The sequence below is a fragment of the Oncorhynchus gorbuscha genome, linkage group LG24 (genome assembly GCF_021184085.1).
Source record: "Oncorhynchus gorbuscha isolate QuinsamMale2020 ecotype Even-year linkage group LG24, OgorEven_v1.0, whole genome shotgun sequence".
Taxonomy (NCBI): Eukaryota; Metazoa; Chordata; class Actinopteri; order Salmoniformes; family Salmonidae; genus Oncorhynchus; species Oncorhynchus gorbuscha.
Window position 1 is genome coordinate 20,035,865 of NC_060196.1, and position 24,952 is coordinate 20,060,816.

Here is a 24,952-nt window from a genome sequence, read left to right on the forward strand (position 1 = left end):
GTGTGCAGTTGCTTTCTGCACTGCATGTAGCTTTATGCTCGTTTTATTGTATATTGTTGTTTTTTCAGTGTCATTTAAATAAAGGAAAAATTTACGCCTACCACGCTGCACCTTGGTCCAATCAATCTCTAAACGATCGTGACACCATCTACCATTAGGTGGTCTCTTGGCATTGGAAATCCTCCCTGGTCTTTGTGATTGAATCTGTGTTTGAAATTCACTGCTTAACTGAGGGACCTTGTTCAGCAAATTTTTACTCCTGAACTTATTTAAGTTTGCCATTGAATACTTACTGACTAAAGACATTTCAGCTTTACATTTTTTATTAATTTGTACAAATTTAGAAAAACATAATTCCACTTTGACATTTAGGGGTATTGTGTGTAGGCCAGTGACACAAAATCTCAATTGAATTAATTTTAAATTCAGGCTGTAACACAGCAAAATGTGTAAAAGTTTACGGAGTGTGAATACTTTTTTCTAGATTTTACTCTTAAAATCCCACTTTAAAAAAAATATATATATTTTTTTTTTAAAGTCCACAACAATGCTTAAACCATATCAGGAGACCATTTTTGACATCAGTGAAAAATATACAAAATATATATTTTTTCAACTGAACACAGGCAACAGACCATTTGGCTAGTGGTGTTTCTGTACTGTAGGCCTATGACAATGTAAGGAGCTGTTGGTGGACTTCAGGAAAAGGATGGCCGAACAGGCCTCCATTAACATCGATGGGGCTGAAGTGGAACAGGTCGAAAGTTTCAAGTTCCTTGGTGTCCACATCATAGTCCAAACACACCAAGACAGCTGTGAAGAGAGCAGGAGACTGAAAAGATTTGGCATGGGACCCCAGATCCTCAACAAGTTCTACAGCTGCACCATCGAGAGCATCCTGACCGGTTGCATCGCCTGGTATGGCAACTGCTCGGCATCTGACTGTAAGGCACTACAGAGGGTAGTGCGTACGGCCCAGTATATCACTGGGGGCAAACTTCCTCACAATAAGGGCCTATATATACTAGGCGGTATCAGAGGAAGGCCCAAAAAATTGTCAAAAGACTCCAGTCACATAAATCATAAACTTTTCTCTCTCTTGTTTTTACACTGCTGCTACTCGCTGTTTATTATCTATGCATAGTCACTTTACAAATTACCTCACCTAACCCGTACCCCCGCACATTGACTCAGTACTTGTATATAGCCTCATTATTGTTATGTCATTTTCTTGTATTACTTTTTGACTTAATTATATTTTTGACTTTAATTTATTTAGTAAATGTTTTCTTAACTCTTTCTTGAGCTGCATTGTTGGGTAAGGGTTTGTAAAGTAAGCATTTCACATGTTGTATTCGGTGCGTGACAAATGCAATTTGATTCGATTTGAATGTAGGCCCACAGTCAGCTGCGGCTCACCCATTAGGGCATTAGCAGCCGTGCCCCACTTGCGATTGGTCCACAAAAAAAAAAAAAAAAACTTGTGATAAAATAGTGACAACATTTTTATTAAAAAATATATATATAATTCATGGATTGTGTTCTAAACACTCATAAAAGTCTGGTAAATGTTCAAAACAAGCTGTTGGGCTACTCTGCCCCTCAGTGACTGCCAGCAGTAGCAGCTTCGCCTCTGTGGGCGCATAGGCCGTGTGAACATTGCTTGGATTGTTTTGCCAGCTATTTGCTATGAGGGGGAACTGCCCCGGATTGTATTCCAAAGCACTGGGTGTATCACAAAGCATGATCGATTTAATTGGCCAGCTACAGTAATTTTGAGAAACATTGAGAAATATTTTTATGTTTTTGTCAAATTAACCAGTTATCTACCTTTAAAAATCAGCTAGCTAGCACCCATGCCAATTTCAAGTCTTTCCAAATTAATATGAAAGTTAACTGGCTAGCGAATCATGCTTTGTGACATTATGTTAGCAATCTATCCCCAGTTACATCATGTGTTTTCACTTATTGCATCTGCATGCTTGTTGCGTTCTCCCTGGTGCACTTGTTGTTTGTGAGCTGGCTGCTCGTTCTAAACAGCATAATCTAATCTGTTCAAAAGAGCGGCAGCATGTGCAGCAAGGGTCATTCGGTTTTTGACAAGCAAAAGTGAAATAGGTGTATTTATACTGTTGCTCAAATGCACAGATTTCTTCATACAGTATATATTTTCTAAGAAACTAACGGTAGTTAAAAACTTGTTTCTGTCATGCTTCTTTGTTGACAACTCCAACCAACTCGCATCAAGGATATACAGCCAATCAGCGGTCACCGCTGCCCACACTTTGCTTTAACAAATGCCCTCCCGATTGATACAAATCATCATGATATCATTCTGCCTACTTTGCAGTGAACATTTAAATGGGAAGGTGTATTGGGGTCTGAATTGCGCATTGCAAAGATTCAGCCAAGACTCCGGACCAAACTTTTGTTGCCTTAGTTAACTTTTACTGATAGATATCATAAATTGAAAGGACATAAAGCCATTTTTTCATCAAATAATTGTTCAAATTAAAACAAATTTTGCTATTTCATTTTTAAGACCCCTTGAAGTAACAAAAAACAATATTTAAAAAGTATTTAATTAACATTTGTATTAGCCCATACAAACTGTAACAATGTGCGGTGAGAGTCAGGAAGCAAGTTCAGGGAGTGAGTGTTTTAATAAATAAACACAACATAATACAAAATAAGAAACATGGACAACACACAGACATGACACAGAAACAATAACACCTGTGGAAGGAAACAAAGGGAGTGACATATATAGGGAAGGTAATCAAGGAAGTGATGGAGTCCAGTTGAATGATGACGTGCAGGTGCACGTAACGATGGTGACAGGTGTGCACCATTAAGAGCTGCCTGGTGAACAAGAGGGCGGAGAGGGAGCACACGTGACAGTACCCCCTCCCCGACGCGTGGCTACAGCCGCAGGACGCTGACCAAAATGACAATCCCAGGGATCAGGAGTGGACCAGTCACCTCTGCTGAGGTGCGGGAAACCTGTCAGGCCGGCTGAGACGCGGGAGCATGGCGACCTAGAGCACCGGAGAGAGCAGACGTGACGATACCCCCTCCCCGGCGCCTTCGGGTCCAGCCTCCGGACGCCAACCCAAGGGACGATCCCGGGGATCAGGATCGGACCGGTCATACCTGCTGATGCGCGGGAACCTGTTGCCGGTTGGGACGCGGGAACCTTACAGACCAGCTGAGGCAGGGGATCCTGGCAATCTGGCTGAGGCACAAGAACCTGACGAGCCGGTGGAAGCAGGGGAGCCTGGTGATCCGGCGAAGGCTTGAAAGTCTGACGAGCTGGCTGAGGCAGTGGAGCCTGGCAATCCGGCTGAGGCATGAGAGCCTGACGAGCTGGCGGAGGCAGGGAAGCCAGGCGATCTGGCTGAGGCATGAAAACCTGTAGCGGCCCCCATACCTGACATCATTCCACCTGGCACAAAAAAAGCACTCCCTGATGCTTACCTTAGGTGAGGGGTTATTCTTGAACGATGTGCGCTGAGAGTCGGGAAGCAAGTTTAGGGAGTGAGTGTTTTAATAAATAAACACAACATAATACAAAATAAGAAACACGGACAACACACAGACATGACACAGAAACAGAAACAATAATGCATGGGGAAGGAACCAAATGGAGTGACATATATAGGGAAGGTAATCAGGGAAGTGATGGAGTCCAGGTAAGTGATGACGCGCAGGTGCGGATAATGATGGTGACAGGGGTGCGCCATCACAAGCTGCCTGGTGACCTAGAGGCCGGAGAAGGAGCACACGTTGACACAAACGCATTGAATAACAGATTCCCTAAATGGAACAACAGATAGTCCCCCCCAAAACAATCAAAAGGAAGTTTGTTCTGAAGTGTCTGTCCTGTATCTGAGAGATAAAAAAAAAATCCTGATCTTTCTTTTATTACATTTGTACATGTATTTTACCCCTAATTTTTGTCTGTCTCCATATATAAACTCAGCAAAAAAAGAAATGTCCCGTTTTCAGGACCCTGTCTTTCAAAGATAATTAGTAAAAATCCAAATAATTTCACAGATCTTCATTGTAAAGTGTTTAAACACTGTTTCCAAAGCTTGTTCAATGAATCATAAACAATTAATCAACATGCACCTGTGGAACAGTCGTTAAGACACTAACAGCTTGCGACGGTAGGCAATTAAGGTCACAGTTAGGCAATTAAGGTCAAACTTAGGACACTAAAGAGGCCTTTCTACTGACTCTGAAAAACACCAAAATTAAGATGTCCAGGCTCCCTGCTCATCTGCGTGAACGTGCCTTAGGCAAACTGCAAGGAGGCATGAAGACTGCAGATGTGGCCAGGGCAATAAATTGCAATGTCAGTAGTGTGACGCCTAAGACAACGCTATTGGGAGACTCACCAGACATCACCGGCAACAACGTCGCCTATGGGTACAAACCCACTGTTGCTGGACCTGACAGGGCTGGCAAAAAGTGCTCTTCTCTGACGAGTCGCGGTTTTGTCTCACCAGGTGTGATGGTCGGATTCGCGTTTATAGTCGAAGGAATGAGTGTTACACCGAGGCCTGTACTCTGGGGCAGGATCGATTTGGAGGATCCGTCATTGTCTGGGGTGGTGTGTCACAGTATCATCGGACTGAGCTTGTTGTCATTGCAGGCAATCTCAACGCTGTGCGTTACAGGGAAGACATCATCCTCCCTCATGTGGTACACTTCCTACGGGCTCATCCTAACATGACCCTCCAGCATGACAATGCCACCAGCCATACTGCTCGTTCTGTGTGTGATTTCCTGCAAGACAGGAATGTGTTCTGCCATGGCCAGTGAAGAGCCCAGATCTCAATCCCATTGAGCAAGTCTGGGACCTTTTGGATCGAAGGGTGAGGGCTAGGGGCATTCCCCGCAGAAATGTCCAGGAACTTGTTCCAGAGTGCTCAGGACCTCAGACTGGGGTGAAGGTTCACCTTCCAACAGGACAACAACCCTAAGCACACAGCCAAGACAATGCAGGAATGGCTCTGGGACAAGCCTCTGAATGTCCTTGAGTGGCCCACCCAGGGCCCGGACTTGAATGCAATCGAACATCTCCGGAGAGGCCTGAAAATAGCTGTGAAGCGACACTCGCCATCCAACCTGACAGAGCTTGAGAGGATCTGCAGAGAAGAATGGGAGAAACTCCACAAATACAGGTGTGCAACATTTGTAGTGGCATACCCAAGAAGACTTGAGGCTGTATTCGCTGCCGAATATGCTTCAACAAAGTACTGAGTAAAGGGTCTGAATACTTACAGTTGAAGTCGGAAGTTTACATACACCTTAGCCAAATACATTTCAACTCAGTTTTTCACAATTCCTGACACAAAAAATCCCTGTCTTAGGTCCGTTAGGATTACCACTTTATTTTAAGAATGTGAAATGTCTAAATAAAAGTAAAGATAATTATTTATTTCAGATTTTATTTCTTTCACCACATTCCCAGTGGGTCAGACATTTACATACACTCAATTAGTATTTGGTAGCATTGCCTTTAAATTGGGTCAAACCTATCGGGTAGCCTTCCACAAGAGTCCCACAATAAGTTGGGTGAATTTTGTCCCATTCCTCCTGACAGAGCTGGTGTAAGTGAGTCAGGTTTGTAGGCCTCCTTGCTCGCACACGACTTTTCAGTTCTGCCCACAAATGTTCTATAGGATTGAGGTCAGGGCTTTGAGATGGCCACTCCAATACCTTGACTTGGTTGTCCAAATTTGGAAGTATGCTTGGGGTCATTGTCCATTTGGAAGACCCATTTGCGACCAAGTTTTAACTTCCTGACTGATGTCATTGATGTTGCTTCAATATATCCACATAATTTTCCTCCCTCGTGATGCTATGTATTTTGTGAAGTGCAGGTACTTTTGTACCTGTTTCCTCCAACAACGTCCTTTGCTGTTGTTCTGGGATTGATTTTCACTTTTTTCACCAAAGTACATTAATCTCTAGGAGACAGAACGCATCTCCTTCCTGAGCAGTATGATGGCTGCATGGTCCCGTGGTGTTTATACTCGTATACTCTTGTTTGTACAGATGAACGTGGTACCTTCAGACGTTTGGAAATTGCTCCCAAGGATGAACCAGACTAGTGGAGGTCTGCAATTTTTTTTTAAGTCTTAGCTGATATCTCCATGATGTCAAGCAAAGAGGCACTTGAAATAAATCCACAGGTACACCTCCAATTGACTTGAATGATGTCAATTAGCCTGTCAGAAGCTTCTAAAGCCATGACATAATTTTCTGGAATTTTCCAAGCTGTTTAAAGGCACAGTCAACTTAGTGTATGTAAACTTCTGACCCACTGGAATTGTGATACAGTGAATTATAAGTGAAATAATCTTTCTGTAAACAATTGTTGGAAAAATTATTTGTGTCATGCACAAAGTTGATATCCTCACCGACTTGCGAAAACTATAGTTTGTTAACAAGAAATTTGTGGAGTGGTTGAAAAACGAGTTTTAATGACTCCAACCTAAGTGTATGTAAACTGCCGACTTCAACTGTATGTAAATGTGATATTTCAGTATTTAATTTTTTATTCATTTTCAAAAATGTATAAACAACTTTTTTACTTGTCATTATGGGTTAGTGTGTAGATTGATGAGGGAATTATTTTTTATTTTTTTAAATCTATTTTAGAATAAGGCTGTAAAGTGACAAAATGTGGAAAAAGTAAAGGATTCTGAACACTTTCCAAAGGCACCGTACCTGCGTACAGCCCCAAATACACCACTGGGTGCACCAGTAAATTATTTATCTCATCACACAGAAAGACAGTTGTGAAAAGATAACTGCTCTTACGTATTCTTGGGTGAAATCTATGAGATTCTGTAGGTCAATGTCATCCCGGTACGCCCGGATGTTGTTGTTAATGAAGAAGTTGAGCTGGTCCTTTATCCAGTCCTTGAAGACGAAGGCCAAGACTCCAGCTGTCAGCTCCAGGAAGAAGATGATCCCCAGGAACACAGAGAACTGGAACAGAGTGACATTGGCCAACACTTAATATGGAATACCCAGCGAGAAAAATTGGTTCAAATCAATTTTTAAAATCCTATGGCTAAGATCCCGCCAATGGGATCGATATGACATCAGCCAGTGAAAGTGCAGGGTGCCAAACAACAGAAATCTCATAATTAAAATTCCTCAAACATACAATTATTTCACACCATTTTAAAAGATACACTTCTTGTTAATCCCATCACAGTGTCCGATTTCAAATAGGCTTTATGGTGAAAGGTACCACAAACAATTATGTTAGGTGAGTGCCTATTCACAGAAAAACACAGCCATTTTTCCAGCCAAAGAGAGTCACAAAAAGCAGAAATAGAGATAAATTAATCACTAACCTTTGATGATCTTCATCAGATGACACTCACAGGACTTTGTGTTACACAATACATGTATGTTTTGTTCAATAAAGTTCATATTTATATCAAAACATCTCAGTATACATTGGCGTGTTATGTTCAGTAGTTCCAAAAACATCCGGTGATTTTGCAGAGAGCCACATCAATTTACAGAAATACTCATCATAAATGTTGATGAAAATAAAAGTGTTATACATGGAACTTTAGATAAACTTCTCCTTAATGCAACCGCGTGTCAGATTTCAAAAAAGCTTTACTGAAAAAGCAAACCATGCAATAATCTGAGTACAGCACTCAGAGACCAAAACAAGCCAAACAGATATCCGCCATGTTGTGTAGTCAACAGAAGTCAGAAATAGGCATTATAAATATTCACTTACCTTTGATAATCTTCATCAGAATGCCCTCCCAGGAATCCCAGTTCCATAATAAATGTTTGATTTGTTCGATAAAGTTCACAATTTATGTCCAAATACTACTTTTGTTAGCGAGTTTGGTAAACGAATCCAATCTCACGACGCGCTTGCAAGTCCAGCAGAAAGTACGGACGAAAAGTTCAAAAAGTTATATTACAGTGTGTAGAAGCATGTCAAACGAAGTAAAGAAACAATTTTTAGGATGTTTTTAACATAAATCTTCAATAATGTTCCAACCTGACTGACTCCACACTCCAAGACTGCTTCCATCACGTGGACTGGGATATGTTTCATATTGCGTCAGATAACAATATTGACGAATACGCTGATTCGGTGAGTTCATGAGAACGTGCGTTGAAGATGTCGTTCCCATAGCAACGATTAAAACATTCCCTAACCAGAAACCGTGGATTAATGGCAGCATTCGCATGAAACTGAAAGCGCGAACCACTGCTTTTAATCAGGGCAAGGTGACTGGTAACATGACCGAATACAAACAGTGCAGCTATTCCCTCCGCAAGGCTATCAAACAAGCTAAGCGTCAGTACAGAGACAAAGTAGAATCTCAATTCAACGGCTCAGACACAAGAGGCATGTGGCAGGGTCTACAGTCAATCACGGACTACAAGAAGAAATCCAGCCCAGTCACGGACCAGGATGTCTTGCTCCCAGGCAGACTAAATAACTTTTTTGCCCGCTTTGAGGACAATACAGTGCCACTGACACGGCCTGCAATGAAAACATGTGGACTCTCCTTCACTGCAGCCGAGGTGAGAAAGACATTTAAACGTGTTAACCCTCGCAGGGCTGCAGGCCCAGACGGCGTCCCCAGCCGCACCCTCAGAGCATGCGCAGACCAGCTGGCCGGTGTGTTTACGGACATATTCAATCAATCCCTATACCAGTCTGCTGTTCCCACATGCTTCAAGAGGGCCACCATTGTTCCTGTTCCCAAGAAAGCTAAGGTAACTGAGCTAAACGACTACCGCCCTGTAGCACTCACTTCCATCATCATGAAGTGCTTTGAGAGACTAGTCAAGGACCATATCACCTCCACCCTACCTGACACCCTAGACCCACTCCAATTTGCTTACCGCCCAAATAGGTCCACAGACGATGCAATCTCAACCACACTGCACACTGCCCTAACCCATCTGGACAAGAGGAATACCTAGTGAGAATGCTGTTCATCGACTACATCTCGGCATTCAACACCATAGTACCCTCCAAGCTCGTCATCAAGCTCGAGACCCTGGGTCTCGACCCCGCCCTGTGCAACTGGGTACTGGACTTCCTGACGGGCCGCCCCCAGGTGGTGAGGGTAGACAACAACATCTCCACCCCGCTAATCCTCAACACTGGGGCCCCACAAGGGTGCGTTCTGAGCCCTCTCCTGTACTCCCTGTTCACCCACGACTGCGTGGCCACGCACGCCTCCAACTCAATCATCAAGTTTGCGGACGACACAACAGTGGTAGGCTTGATTACCAACAACGACGAGACGGCCTACAGGGAGGAGGTGAGGGCCCTCGGAGTGTGGTGTCAGGAAAATAACCTCACACTCAACGTCAACAAAACTAAGGAGATGATTGTGGACTTCAGGAAACAGCAGAGGGAACACCCCCCTATCCACATCGATGGAACAGTAGTAAGCAAGTTAGGTAGCAAGGTAGCAAGTTTAAAGTTCCTCGGCATACACATCACAGACAAACTGAATTGGTCCACTCACACAGACAGCACCGTGAAGAAGGCACAGCAGCGCCTCTTCAACCTCAGGAGGCTGAAGAAATTCGGCTTGTCACCAAAAGCACTCACAAACTTCTACAGATGCACAATCGAGAGCATCCTGGTGGGCTGTATCATCGCCTGGTACGGCAACTGCTCCGCCCACAACCGTAAGGCTCTCCAGAGGTTAGTGAGGTCTGCACAACGCATCACCGGGGGCAAACTACCTGCCCTCCAGGACACCTACACCACCCGATGTTACAGGAAGGCCATAAAGATCATCAAGGACATCAACCACCCGAGCCACTGCCTGTTCACCCCGCTATCATCCAGAAGGCGAGGTCAGTACAGGTGCATCAAAGCTGGGACCGAGAGACTGAAAAACATCTATCTCAAGGCCATCAGACTGTTAAACAGCCACCACTAACATTGAGTGGCTGCCGCCAACACACTGACACTGACACTGACCCAGCCACTTTAATAATGGGAATTGATGGGAAATTATGTAAAATATATCACTAGCCACTTTAAACAATGCTACCTAATATATTGTTACATACCCTACATTATTCATCTCATATGCATAAGTATATACTGTACTCTATATCATCGACTGCATCCTTATGTAATACATGTATCACTAGCCACTTTAACTATGCCACTTTGTTTACATACTCATCTCATATGTATATACTGTCCTCGATACCATCTACTGTATCTTGCCTATGCTGCTCTGTACCATCACTCATTCATATATCTTTATGTACATATTCTTTATCCCCTTACACTGTTTATAAGACAGTAGTTTTGGAATTGTTAGTTAGATTACTTGTTGGTTATTACTGCATTGTCGGAACTAGAAGCACAAGCATTTCGCTACACTCGCATTAACATCTGCTAACCATGTGTATGTGACATAAAATTTTGATTTGATTTGGAACCAGAGAATTCCTATGTCTGTAGAAATGCAATGGAACAGAGCTCACGAGACTGAGCTTGTGGCTCTCTGCCAGACCTCAGACTCATTACCCTCTCATTCGCCCCCACTTCACAGTAGAAGCATCAAACAAGGTTATAAAGACTGTTGACATCTAGTGGAAGCCTTAGGAAGTGCAATATGACCAATATCCCACTGTGTATTCGAGAGGCTAAGAGTTGAAAAACGACAAACCTCAGATTTCCTACTTCCTGGTTGGATTTTTCTCAGGTTTTTGCCTGCCATATATGTTCTGTTATACTCACAGACATCATTCAAACAGTTTTAGAAACTCCTGAGTGTTTTCTACCCAAATATACTAATAATATGCATATCTTAGCTTCTGGGACTGAGTAGCAGGCAGTTTACTCTGGGCACCTTATTCATCCAAGCTACTCAATACTGCCCCCTGCCATAAGAAGTTAATGAGCAGGTAAAATTGTGTCCCATCTCCCCTCTTCAGAGGACAAAAATAACTATTTTTTTTTTTTTGTTACATGTACATTCTACACACGTTTTACATAAATGGCACTTTTTTCACAGTAGTTACATAGCAAGAATATAGTTATTTGATATACATTATATCTGGATATAATTAAAAACATTCTGTATACATTATATATCGTGTTTTCAGTCATAACTATTATGGAATATGAGCTTTATAACCCACCCCTCAGCTACTCTCAGTCCATCCCACCTATGTAAACCACACTTATGATTTCCATGTGCCATATATTTTTCAACTGTGCTGTGATGTTTCACATAAATTCTGAACCTTTCTAATCACTTAGTACTTACAGATTGTAAATTAAAGATGAATATTTATAATAAAAGTATTATTATATTGTTGACTGATTGCCTATGGCTTTCCAAATCTCCCAACAGTGCTAAACGTCATTCTAGCAACCAGAAAAACATGTCCTTTAACTGGTTGTTATCTGACCAGATTACAAACAAAATATGTCTTTCCCTGATTTGTGTCATGACGTGCCCTGGGGGGAGGATCATAGCCCCCCCCCTCTCCTCAGTTTCATGACTTAACGACAGGTCGTAAATTCCTGGAAGGAACCCTCTCCCCCTTTGGACATGCAGTATGGTGAGAGGTGATTTCACAGTGGAACAAAGAGTTTCTCTTTGTTCAACTCCTAATCCCCAAAATTGGAGGATTAAACGATATTTCTAGTTTTGAGAAATATGGGAATGGTCCGCGGGTATTTAATGAACAAAGTTGTTTCATTTGGTGAAGGACAGGAAACACACATAACTGTATCTCCTAGTGTACATTTCCCGGCTGTCAGGTTTACATCTAAATATTGTGAAACGTGATTACACATGAAACTATTTGTGGAAAGATGTAATGTGATGTCAACCTTCTAAATGAGAAAATATAGGTTTCCATATAGTTAACCACATCAATGGCCATGCCCACGTGAGCATAGACATTACGTCGGCATCATGGACCACCCTTTTCTCTGAAGTGTATAAAACCCACTCCTGATGAAATTCACATTAGACTAGAAAACATGCAGCTGAAGCTATGTGTGAAATTGGTTAAAACTACAAGACCAGAAGCCCATACCACACGGAGCATTGGCTACACGGCTGGAAATGGCTAAACTCTGAGACTATTGATCACTACAGAATAAGTGAGAAATTCTAGACAAACTAATTACTAGTCTGCAGCTAGAAATGACATAAACCTAGAACGAGAATAGCGACAACCGCAGAACAACATCTATTCTAACATTCCCAAATGGTATCTATACTAACCACCTATGACTTTGATCTTCAGGGAAACACAACCAGAGACTTTTCTGTTGACTCTCTCCAGCAGATGGACCGGCGACCACAAAGAAAGACATACACTCGTAAATATGTAAATTGCTATTTATTTTTGAATGAGCGGTCATTCATGTAAAGTATTAGCAATTCCTATGAGTGTAGTTATCCATTCTGTTCTCCCGCTCTTTCTCAGTCCCCACCCCTTTTCTTTTGTCTCCCAAGCCGTCATATCGGCTTAGCTCACAAGGGACTTTTCTATCATGTTATCAACGCATTGTGTTAGTAACCAATATCTACTGTTTGTTATGTATTTCTGTGATTGACTAAGTTAGTTAGTAAAGAAATAATTAAGTCAATTTGTATATCGCTGATTCATAATTTATGCTAGAGTTCATGAAAATAACCAATAATTTTACAACGTTTGGAATGAGACTAACGAAAGGTAAAGAGTTATAAACATTAATAGATGACTGTACTCGATAAGATATGAAAATATCTGAAGAGTCAATTCAGGAAATACTCTATTTAAAAAATTCTGTGGTGCCCCAACTTCCTAGTTAGTTAAAGTTTACATAATTAGTTTAACCTCTTGGATTTAGGGGGCGCTATTTTAATTTTTGGATGAAAAACGTTCCCGTTTTAAACAAGATATTTTGTCACGAAAAGATGCTGGACTATGAATCTAATTGACAGCTTTGGAAAGAAGACACTCTGATGTTTCCAAAACTGCAAAGATATTGACCGTGAGTGCCACAGAACTGATGTTACAGGCGAAACCCAGATAAAAATCCAACCAGGAAGTGCTGCATTTTTTGAAACCGCCTCATGCCAATGACTCCTTATATGGCTGTGAATGAGCTACGAATGAGCTTACGTTTTCCACTTTTTCCCCAAGGTGTCTACAGCATTGTGACGTCTTTTTAGGCATTTCCATTGAATAATGGCTGTAAGGGACCATATATGGCATGTGGTCACATGGTGTCTCCCGCAGAAAACCTTGCGTAAAATACTGAGGTAGCCATTTTTCCAATCGCTTCTTATGAGAAACCAACTGCCTCGACGGATATATTATCGAATATATTTGTTAAAAACACCTTGAGGATGGATCCTAAACAACGTTTGCCGTGTTTCTGTCAATATTATGTAGCTAATTTTGAAAAAAGTTTGGCGTTATAGTTGTAGCATTTTTCGGTCGATTTCTCAGCCAAGCATGGTGAAGAAACGGGAGCTTTTTCGCCTACAAAAATGATATTTTTGGAAAAAGGAACATTTGCTATCTAACTGGAGGTCTCCTGAGTGAAAGCATCTGAAGTTCTTCAAAGGTAAATGATTTAATTTGGTGAAAATGTTGCCTGCTGCCAGCAGAGCCTAGCATAGCATTATGCCATGATAAACTTACACAAATGCTTGTCTAGCGTTGGCTGTAACGCATATTTTGAAAATCTGAGATGACAGTGTTAACAAAAGGCTAAGCTTTGTGTTTGAATATTTTTATTTCATTTGCGATTTTCATGAATAGGAAAAGTTTCTAGGGGTATTTATGTCCGTTGCGTTATGCTAATGCATTTGAGGCTATGATTACGCTCCCGGATACGGGTTTGCTTGTCGCAAGAGGTTAATTGCGTAAAAATAATTACACTTATAGAATTTATTTGATTAAATAACTGTCTTCACATTTAATGATAGTCCAGACACGACACTTGGTTATGACATCATGAAAGAATTATGTGATCTCTAAACAAGCAAACCAGTGTACAGCCAGGATATGAAGCCATTATGTTTTCGCATTCCATCTTTTCCCCACTGGATAGAAGCATATCACATTATATGAAACATGAACAAATGCTACATATTTGTAGATAAAGCAACTGAACTTGTAGATAAAAAACTGAGCTAATCAACACTGCCAACCAAATATATTATGCAAACACATTAGTAATCACTGTTGTTGTTTTCAAGCTTTCTATTATCAGCTACCCCTTCCATCACCCAGTTCAAGATAACCCGGGGGGTGTAAAGCCATCAGAGAGATAATTAATCTATTCTGGACCTCTAACAATTCATTGCCAATCTATTCAACATTGCATTTTCTAAGATGTTGCCTTGGTTTACAAAAAAAAAAAAAAAAAAAAAAAGCCATTTAGCAGACGCTTTTATCCAAAGCGACTTACAGTCATGTGTGCATACATTCTACGTATGGGTGGTCCCGGGGATCGAACCCACTACCCTGGCGTTACAAGCGCCATGCTCTACCAACTGAGCTACAGAAGGACCACAAGAATTACAAGAATCTCAATATAAAGCTTTTTGTCAAAAACCTCCCTTTCATCTACACTCCTGGAAAAAAAAGGATTCTGAAAGGGTTCTTTGGCTGTCCCCATAGGATAACGCTTTTCGGTTTCAGGTAGAAGCCTTTTGAGTTCCATGTAAAACCCTCTGTGGAAAGGGTTCTACATGGAACCTAAAAGGGCTCTACCTAGAACCAAAAAGGTTCTTCAAAGGGTTCTCCCATGGGGACAGACAAAATAACCCTTTAAGGTTCTAGATAGCACCTTTTTTCTAAGAGTGTATATTATATTATTATGTATATTATATTTATATCAAAGGCCCACCAATCCCAAACTGGTTTTCTGGTTGAGATGTCATGATATAACCAGATTACAACCAAATGGTCTCTGTTACCCAAGGTCTCTTTCGTGACGACATCAAGAAGCCATGGTAAAGATTTTGGTTGATATCTGTTCAACCATATTACGACCTGATAAAGACATAATTTTCTGGTTGTTAAAAAGATGTTAAAAAACATCCTTAAACAAACTGACCTAACAATGACTTCATAAAAGACATCACATTGGAATAAAATACATCATTAAAGACATAATTGAGAGCAATAATTCACCAGTCCAAACAAAACAATAACACACACCTGCTCCGTAAATCTGTGTGCTCTGGTTTAGTACACACATTGTAGTGGACCTACAGTTGAAGTCGGAAGTTTATATCCACCTAAGCCAAATACATTTAAACTCAGTTTTTTACAATTCCTGACATTTAATCCTAGTAAGGATTAAATGTTAGGATCACCACTTTATTTTAAGAATGTGAAATGTCAGAATAATACTAGAGAGAATAATATATATATATAATATTATATTTTAGCTTTTATTTCTTTCATCACATTCCCTGTGGGTCAGCAGTTTACATACACTCAATTAGTATTCGGTAGCATTGCCATTAAATCATTTAACTTGGGTCAAACCTATCGGGTAGCCTTCCACAAGCTTCGCACAATAAGTTGGTTGAATTTTTTGGCCCATTCCTCCTGACAGAGCTGGTGTAACTGAGTCAGATGTGTAGGCTTCCTTGCTCTCACACACTTTTTCAGTTCTGCTCACACATTTTCTATGGGATTGAGGTCAGGGCTTTGTGATGGCCACTCCAATACCTTGACTTTGTTGTCCTTAAGCCATTTTGCAGCAACTTTGGAAGTATGCTTGGGGTCATTGTCCATTTGGAAGATCCATTTGTGACCAAGCTTTAACTTTTGTTTAATGTTGCCTCAAAAAAATCCACATAATTTCCCCCACTCATGATGCCATCTATTTTGTGAAGTGCACCAGTCCCTCCTGCAGCAAAGCACCCCCACAACATGATGCTGCCACCCCTGTGCTTCACGGTTGGAAAGGTGTTCTTCGGCTTGTAAGCCTCCCCCTTTTTCCTCCAAACATAACAATGGCCATTATGGCCAAAAGGTTATATTTTTGTTTAATCAGACTGGAGGACATTTCTCCAAAAAGTATGATCTTTGTCCCCATGTACAGTTGCATATTGTAGTCGGGATTTTTTGAAAGCGGTTTTGGAGCAGTGATTTCTTCCTTGCTGAGTGGCCTCTAAGGTCATGTCGATATAGGATTCGTTTTACTGTGGATAAAGATACTTTTGTACCGGTTTCCTCCAGCATCTTCACATCGTCCTTTGCTGTTGTTCTGGGATTGATTTGCACTTTTTGCACTAAGGTACGTTCATCTCTAGGAGACAGAACGCATCTTCTTCCTGAGCAGTATGACGGCTGCATGGTCCCATGGTGTTTATACTTTTGGAAATTGCTCCCAAGGATGAACCAGACTAGTGGAGGTCTGCAAAAAATTTTCTGAGGTCTTAGCTGGTTTCTTTTGATTTTCCCATGATGTCAAGCAAAGAGGCACTGAGTTTGAAGGTAGGCCTTGAAATAAATCCACAGGTACACCTCCAATTGACTCAAATGATGTCAATTAGCCTATCAGAAGCTTCTAAAGCCATGACATAATTTTCTGGAATTTTCCAAGCTGTTCAACCTTTTTGGGATAGGGGGCAGCATTTTCACTTTTGGATGAATAGCGTGTCCAAAGTGAACTGCCTCCTACTCTGTCCCAGATGCTAATATATGCATATTTGTATTCGTATTGGATAGAAAACTCTGAAGTTTCTAAAACTGTTTGAATGATGTCTGTGAGTATGACATAACTCATATGGCAGGCAAAAAGCAGAGAAAAAATCCAACCAGGAAGTGGGAAATCTGAGGTTTATAGTTTTTCAACTCAGCCCCCATTGAAGATACAGGGTGATATTAGTTATTTGTCACTTCCCAAGGCTTCCACTAGATGTCAACAGTATTTAGAAAATGTTTTGAGGATTCTACTCTAAAGGAGGGGCTCATAAGGTCTCTTTGAGTGAGTGGTCTGGCAGAGTTCCACAGCCTCGGTCTGGCGCGCTCACGTGAAAGGTAGCTACATTCCACTTCATTTGTACAGACAAAGGAATTGTCCGGTTGGAACATTAATGAAGTTTTATGTTAAAAACATCCTAAAGATTTATTCCATACTTAGTTTGGCATGTTTCTACGGGCTGTAATGGCCAAACCTGAACGCGCTTTTGGATTTGTTTACCAAATGCCCGAACAAAAGAAGATATTTGGACATAACTGATGGACATTATCGAACAAATCAAACATTTATAGTGGAACTGGCGTTCCTGGGAGTGCATTCTGATGAAGATCATCAAAGGTAAGTGAATATTTAAAATGCTATTTCTGAGTAATGTTGACTACTCAATATGGCGGGTATTTTTTTGGCTGCTTTGTTGTTTAAAGGCTGTACTCAGATTATTGCATGGTTTGCATTCTCCGTAAAGTTTTGTTGAAATCTGACACAGAGGTTGCATTAAGGAGAAGTTTATCGAAAGTTCCATGTATAAGTCGTATCTTTATCAATGTTTATTTTGAGTACTTCTGTAAATTGATGTGGCTCTCTGCAATATCACCACATATTTTAGAACTACTGAACGTATTGCGCCAATGTAAACTCAGATTTATTTTATATAAATATGAACTTTATCAAACAAAACATACATGTAGTGTGTAACATGAAGTCCTATGAGTGTCATCTGCTGAAGATCATCAAAGGTTAGTGATTAATTTTATTTCTATTTCTGCTTTTTGTGACTCCTCTCTTTGCTGGAAAAAATGGCTGTGTTTTTCTGTGACTTGGTGGTGACCTAACAATCGTTTGTGGTGCTTTCGCTGTAAATCCTTTTTGAAATCAGACACTGTGGCTGGATTAACGAGAATTTCCTCTTTTAAAATGGTGTAAAATACTTGTATGCTTGAGGAATTTTAATTATGAGATTTCTGTTGTTTTGAATTTGGCGCCCTGCACTTTTCACTGGCTGTTGGGAGGCGGAACCCCAGTCCTAGACAGGTTAAAAGCACACTCAAATTAGTGTATGTAAACTTCTAACCAACTGGAATTGTGATACAGTGAATTATAAGTGAAATAATCTGTCTGTAAACAATTGTTGGAAAAATTACTTGTGTCATGCACAAAGTAGATGCCCTAACCGACTTAGCTATAGTTTGTTAACAAGAAATTTGTGGAGTGGTTGAAAAACTAGTTTTAATGACTCTAACCTAAGTGGATGTAAATGTCCGACTTCAACTGTATAATTGCTTGGTAGGGTAGGGTTAAGTATTGACAAGGGGAGGAAAAATACTTCCAATGTTATGTCATATCAATGTAAAATATAATGGTCTCGAATAAAAAGGGGAACATACAAACTTGAGAAGGAAAGAGTTCTCCCTCAGTGCTCCGATGCAGCCGGCAAAGCCAAGAATAAACATAACTCCTCCCACCACCAGGAAGAGCCAGACGGGGTCAAAGCCCCCCAGGTCTGTGATGGACGAGATGTTGGAGAGCACACCCTGGAGAGAGAGCGAGAGCGAGAGAGAGAGAGAGAGACAGAGATATCACTAGATGTAATTGACTCATGAAGAGTCAATTAGTCATGTTCTTTATTCATAGTCAATCATGTCAACTGTTTTAAAGAGTTTGAAACATGGAGCTTGAGCAATGGAGACCTTATTGGACGTACAAAAATAATTCCACTCTAGGACTCTCATGACAAAGACACAAGCATTTTGGGCTCCCGAGTGGCACAGCGGTCTAAGGCACTGCATCTCAGTTGAATTGTCGTCACTACAGTCCCTAGTTCAAATACAGGCTGAATCACATCCGGCCGTGACTGGGAGTCCCATAAGGCGGAGCACAATTGGCCCAGTGTCATCTGGGTTTGGTCGGGGGAGGCCGTCATTGTAAATAGGAATTTTGTTCTTAACTGGCTTGCCTAGTTAAATAAAATAAAAAACATATACATGCATGCACGCACACATCCACACCAGGATATGTACACGCACACACATATATGCATGACAGCTTGGAAATATGAGCCAAAAGAAGAGAAACCCATTTTTTCATTGTGTTATCCCTAATAAATACAAATGAACCTGTGAATGTCCAATCCATTCAGGAGCTATTGTGTAGTCACGCTTCCCACAGGAAAACTCTAGTGTTTTCACTTTTTTTTGACAGAAATGATCGCATGCAGGGCAGGTGGATGTGGAATACTCTTTAACATGGGTCAGTCTTGGTAGAACAAAAATAATAAATAACACTAGGATCTCTTCTGTAACACTTAAAGCCTGCAAGCATAATGCTTTATAACTTGTTATAAGCATGTATATGAGCCTTTATAATGTGTTATAAACAGGCTTATATTGACTCAAATTGGCTGGTATTTAGTCTGGATCATTATTAAATAATTATAAGACATTATGCTCAAAAAGTCTTACAATGCATTACAACTGCATCATTATGCACTATACCTGCAGACACTTGCAATGTGTTTCGAATTCGTTGAGCAGTCAGCTAGCAGATCATTAGTTATCTAGAAGATACAGGACACCCAGGGATCACAGCTGGACTCACCTTCTCGCTCCATGCCCAAAGCCCTATGCCAAGGAACGCCACTCCAAGTAACTGTGAACCACGAGAGAGAGAAAGTATTTTAGATATGACTTATTAATCTAAAACTAGAGACATCCTCTCTGGCTTATCTACTGAGTTGTGGTTGAGGAAAGTTATTCCACCATTAATCAACCATCAAGACATGAAAAATGTGCACAGGGTGTACTGTACTGAATATTGTTGGGGTTAACATCAACCAATTATTGCTGTTATGTAGGAGGATTCCTCAATTTATTTGGGCCAGGAATTTAGAACTGCCATAACTCTATGGACTAATACGCAAAATTATATAACCCTGAAATAATGTGAGCAAAAATACTACAGCACAATAGCCTCCTGCATTTCCATCAATGCGATACCCGTAAAAGCTATTGATGAGGGAGAAACTGTACAGGCATTTCATTAACTGGGTTATCATCTTGTTACATAATAGTCGTCACAGTATCCAGGACAAGCCCTGAAATGTACATGGCCCTAGTGTCGGAGGCTTTCTAGGGCCTCCTACGACACTAGGGCCTCCTACACTAGGATGAATCTTTAAAAGCAATTTGAAAGCATAATAAAGGAAGCACAAGTTTTCTGCAGAGATACAGTTTGCTCTTTCAGTGCTTTGATTTAAGAACAGGTCATCTGTGTGCCATGTATCTTAAATTATAACATTTTAAGTATGACATGGCCCTCAAACCTAAGCCTTACACTTGCCTGTAGCTCTTCCCTGCCCTCAAGATGGTAAAATGGTCAAATCAATTACATTTAAATTATATAAGACACTTTTTTGATATGACGATGACCACAAGAGTTGGGAAAACAGCACAAACAGATCTAGACCAGGCTAGATTAGGCCTTGACTAGTTCTGGACTAAAGAGCACTCTAAGTGCCAGTTTCCATGATACAGATTAAGCCTAGTGCTGGCTTAAAAACCATATTGAAATTGAGATTGTCCATTAAATTATTACTAGTCCAAGAGGCTTATATTCAGGAAACTAGAAAGCTCTTTTTAGTCCAGGACTAGGCTTAATTGTGTCCAGTGAACCTGCCTATAGGTTTTATATCAATGGATCTACATCCTTACAACAGAAGTCATATATACTTGAATTAATATAGTGCACATCCACCCGTAACAATTAGATTTGCCCCACTGTGTTTTAGAGCGCCGTAGTGTACATTTAACCTGAAGTTCACTTCACCTGTCAAGTTATGCTGTACAAGATGTGAGGATCTACCGTACATGAAAATAAATAATTATCCCAAAATTATTAATATGATTTTTTTGTTGTTTTATAAGACAAGGATTCCATCAGTAGTCTACTGAATGTATAATCTAACCTATCAATCAGCACGGGAACATCTTACAATGGCAACTAGACTATGGGAAGCACTGTGTCAACAGATATCACAGACTATATACCAGGTTATACTGTATGACTCAAACAATCAATCTGATATATAATGGTTCACTTCAGAAGACATAGTCGAAACACATTGCATGCACCATATCTGCATTTGTTTTCTTGTCTTTTTGGAGTGTATTGATGGCGAAAATGATATAATGTGTTACAACTTCAATACATTTGTATGTACAAAGATACCCTATCTATTTTGGATATAGATGTAATTCATGCCCCCTTATCCTTTAGTGCCACTCGACCTATTGTCACTTCAGTGAAGGCAATTTGCAATCATGAATTTGGGGTCCCACTTTAAATGGTTCCTTAGCATAGATTTGAATAGAATAGATACACTGTTGTCAATTTCATAAGAAACAAGACATTTGTATACTGTATATCTCAACCTGCCCCCATATACTGTGCTGTATATACACACGTTGAAAGGTGCAGTGTCAGCCATGGAGCAGCTCTTCTGGATGGAGAGCAGTTTAAGTGTAAATGCCTTGCTCAGATGCACAAATGCAGTTGATGGTACCTGCCAGTACTGGCCAGTTTACGCCTGGCCCGAGGCTTGAAACAGCAACCTTCCAGCTACTGGTCCAACTAGGCAACCTGCCTCCATGGTAGGCAGGCACAATGAAATGATTGTAGAGAGAAATATTAATATGATAATACAGTATTGTGACAGTAGACTACTTAGGCTACAACTTGAGTAATTACGTGTTAACATTACATTTGTAAACTCAACAAAATCCTTGACATTGTGCATGTCAAAAACATGTACATGGAACAAGTAAACCTACCTAGACTTCAGTTACACTGTAGCCTACCTACACTCATCTGCCAGTTTATTAGGTACACCCATCTAGTACCGGGTCATACCCCCTTTGCCTCCAGATAAGCCTGAATTCTTCGGGGCATGAATTCTACAAGTCAGAAACGTTCCACAGGGATGTTGGTCCATGCTGGACAGTGGTACACCACCACCACTAGCCTGTACCGTTGACACTAGGCAGGATGGGTCCACGGACTGAGGCTGCTTAGGCCAAATCCTGACTCTGCCATCAGATGCATGACGCAACCGGAACCATGATTCATAGGACCAGGCAATGTTTTTCCACTCCTCAATTGTCCAGTGTTGGTGATTGCGTGCCCACTGGAGCACCTTCTTCTTGTTTTTAGCTGATAGGAATGGAACCCAGTGTGGTCATCTGCTGCAATTGCCCATCTGTGACAAGGATCGAAGAGTTGTGCATTCTGAGGTGCCATTCTGCACCCCACTGTGCACAACTGTTATTTGTCTGTTTGTGGCCCGGCTGTTAGCTTGGACTAGCTTGCAACTAGCTTGCAATTTCGCCCACAAGACTTTTGCTGACTTTTTTGTTTTGTTTTTTTGTTGCATCATTCTAGGAGGAGCAATCCATTTTCATGAACCTAAAAAACTGACCCGTGAGTGTATATCTACTCCAGGCTATAATTACATATAGGCCCCTATGTATGCAGTATGGCTATAGGGTTCAATTGAGAATGCCATTAATTTTCACAGATTTGGAGGCAAGGCCTCAGTTCATGCATTCTACAGCCTACTGGCAATTGATAGATGTACGGCCAGAAGGAAACACTGTATCCTTAACCTTGTTCTGAACACCTCCAAAACAAAGGTAATAATGTGGTTTAGTAAGAAGAATGCCCATCGTCCCACAGGTGTTATTACAACCTCTTGAGGGTTTAGAGCTTGGGAGTATTTATTTTATTTTACCTTTATTTAACTAGGCAAGTCAGTTAAGAACAAATTCTTATTTTCAATGACGGCCTAGGAACAGTGGGTTAACTGCCAGTTCAGGGGCAGAACGACAGATTTGTACCTTGTCAGCTTGCAACCTTCCGTTTACTAGTCCAACGCTCTAACCACTAGGCTACCCTGCCGCCCCTGGCTAGACGGTACACTGCCCTTCTCTCTGCACATATCAAAGCTGCAGGCTTAAGTTAAATCTAGACTTGGTTTCCTCTATCGCAATCGCTTCTCTTTCACCCCAGCTGCCAAACTAACCCTGATTCAGATGACCATCCTACCCATGCTAGATTACGGAGACATCATTTATAGAACGATAGGTAAGGGTGCTCTTAAACGGCTAGATGTTCTTTACCATTCGGCCATCATATTTGCCACCAAGGCTCCTTATAGGACACATTACTGCACTCTATACTCCTCTGTAAACTGGTCATCTCCGTATACCCGTCGCAAGACCCCCTTGTTGATGCTTATTTATAAAACCATCTTAGGCCTCACTCCCCCCATATCTGAGATATCTACTGCAGCCCTTATACTCCACATTACAACACCCATTCTGACAGTCATATTCTGTTAAAGGTCCCCAAAGGTCTTTTCAGTTCGCTGCAGCTAGCGACTGGAACGAGCTGCAACAAACACTCAAACTGGACAGTTTTATCTCAATCTCTACTTTCAAAGACTCAACCTTGGACACTCTTTCTGACCTTCTTGCCCTTTGTGCTGTTGTCTGTGCCCAATAATGTTCGTACCATGTTTTGTGCTGCTACCATGTTGTTGTATGTTGTGTTGCTACAATGCTGTATTGTCATGTGTTGCTGCCTTGCTATGTTGTTGTCTTAGGTCTATCTTGTTGTGATGTGTGTTTAGTCCTATATTTAAATTGTATTTATGTTTTATTTCATGCCCTGTCCCTGCAGGAGGCCTTTAGGAAGGCGGTCATTGTAAATAAGAATTTGTTCAAAACTGACTTGCCTAGTTAAATAAAGATTAAATATCAGATAAAGTAGATATTTTTCTCAATAGTCTGCATGTTGACCTAATTGTCATGCACAGTGATGCCAAGATGTTGCAAAATAGAAACAATAGAGGGAGCATGTTTTCAGATGTAAACTGCTATAGTTTGCATTTCATTTAAGGAGTGCCATGAGCAGTAGGCCTACAAATTTAATGGAAAAAAAATGACATTATGACGTAATCACAAATGGATGCTTAGAATTACAACGAGCAGCAAGAGGAAAGCTGCTTATCTAGGTCCGGACCCCGCGTTTATCAAAATAAACCATAATTATACTATTTTAATTCAACATTGCCGCATTTACCACCGATTCGGCTATTATTGGTGTCCCGTATGTTGGTCTCCTCATAAAGCACCTATTCAATGTTAATAATGGTCGACCAATAACCTAATGTGCACTGCGTTCAGATTTCAATTCGATCAATTATGTTATTTATTGCATCCGTTGATGTAAGACTTTAAAAAAAACATTAATGATACAAATTCCTTGCCCATTTTCCCCCATATGTGAAACGCAGGCCAAGGTTGTAAAGCATTTCAATATGATGTAGGCTAGTCTATAAAGCCATGACAGACACTGAAAACGTCATATAGCAGATTTACTTACCCAAAATATTATATTGAATCCAAATATGAAATATTTGATACAGCAACTGACTTCATGAGCCTTGAAATACTTTCCGGACATCATTTGGCTCGTATTTACAAATGTCGCCCACCAGAATAGGGCTTAAATCACATCCAATCTGGTTTGGGTTCGACAGTTCGTTTCGGAAACCCGCAGTTAACGGTTCAACCAGTAGAAATGTTCCGACAATTGTTCAGCGTGTAATAACGTTCAACATCTTGCTTCCTCTTTGAAATGCGTAGGGTCACAAACTATCTGCTTTAAAACAAATATCGAATGTCGTATCCTATATATATATATATATATATATATATTTCACCTACAGCATATGAGCCCAACCAGATTAAAACCTTTCTTCTGTCTGGTCCATGATCTAGACATGGCTGTTATTTGATGGACGTGTCTGCCTACCAATGAGAGCTTTCATGTCATGACTATATATGCCACGTTCAAAACAACTGGGAACTCGGAACATGAAACTTGGAAATCTAC

The 24,952-nt window shown here is 40.8% G+C and overlaps 1 protein-coding gene across 1 annotated transcript in view; it reads right to left on the bottom strand.

Annotated features, from left to right (window-relative positions):
* The window catches only part of LOC124012774 (tetraspanin-5-like), a 48,344-nt gene extending 23,492 nt beyond the window's left edge, over nt 1-24,852 (bottom strand). Inside the window, exons 1-4 of the mRNA XM_046326724.1 lie at nt 24,440-24,852; nt 19,598-19,648; nt 18,388-18,534; nt 6,835-7,005 (exon numbers count right to left, since the gene is read on the bottom strand). Coding sequence (XP_046182680.1) covers nt 6,835-7,005; nt 18,388-18,534; nt 19,598-19,648; nt 24,440-24,523 — 453 coding nt within the window. The 5' untranslated portion in view covers nt 24,524-24,852. The remainder of the gene's footprint in view (nt 1-6,834; nt 7,006-18,387; nt 18,535-19,597; nt 19,649-24,439) is intronic.
* Nucleotides 24,853-24,952: the final 100 nt, after the last annotated feature.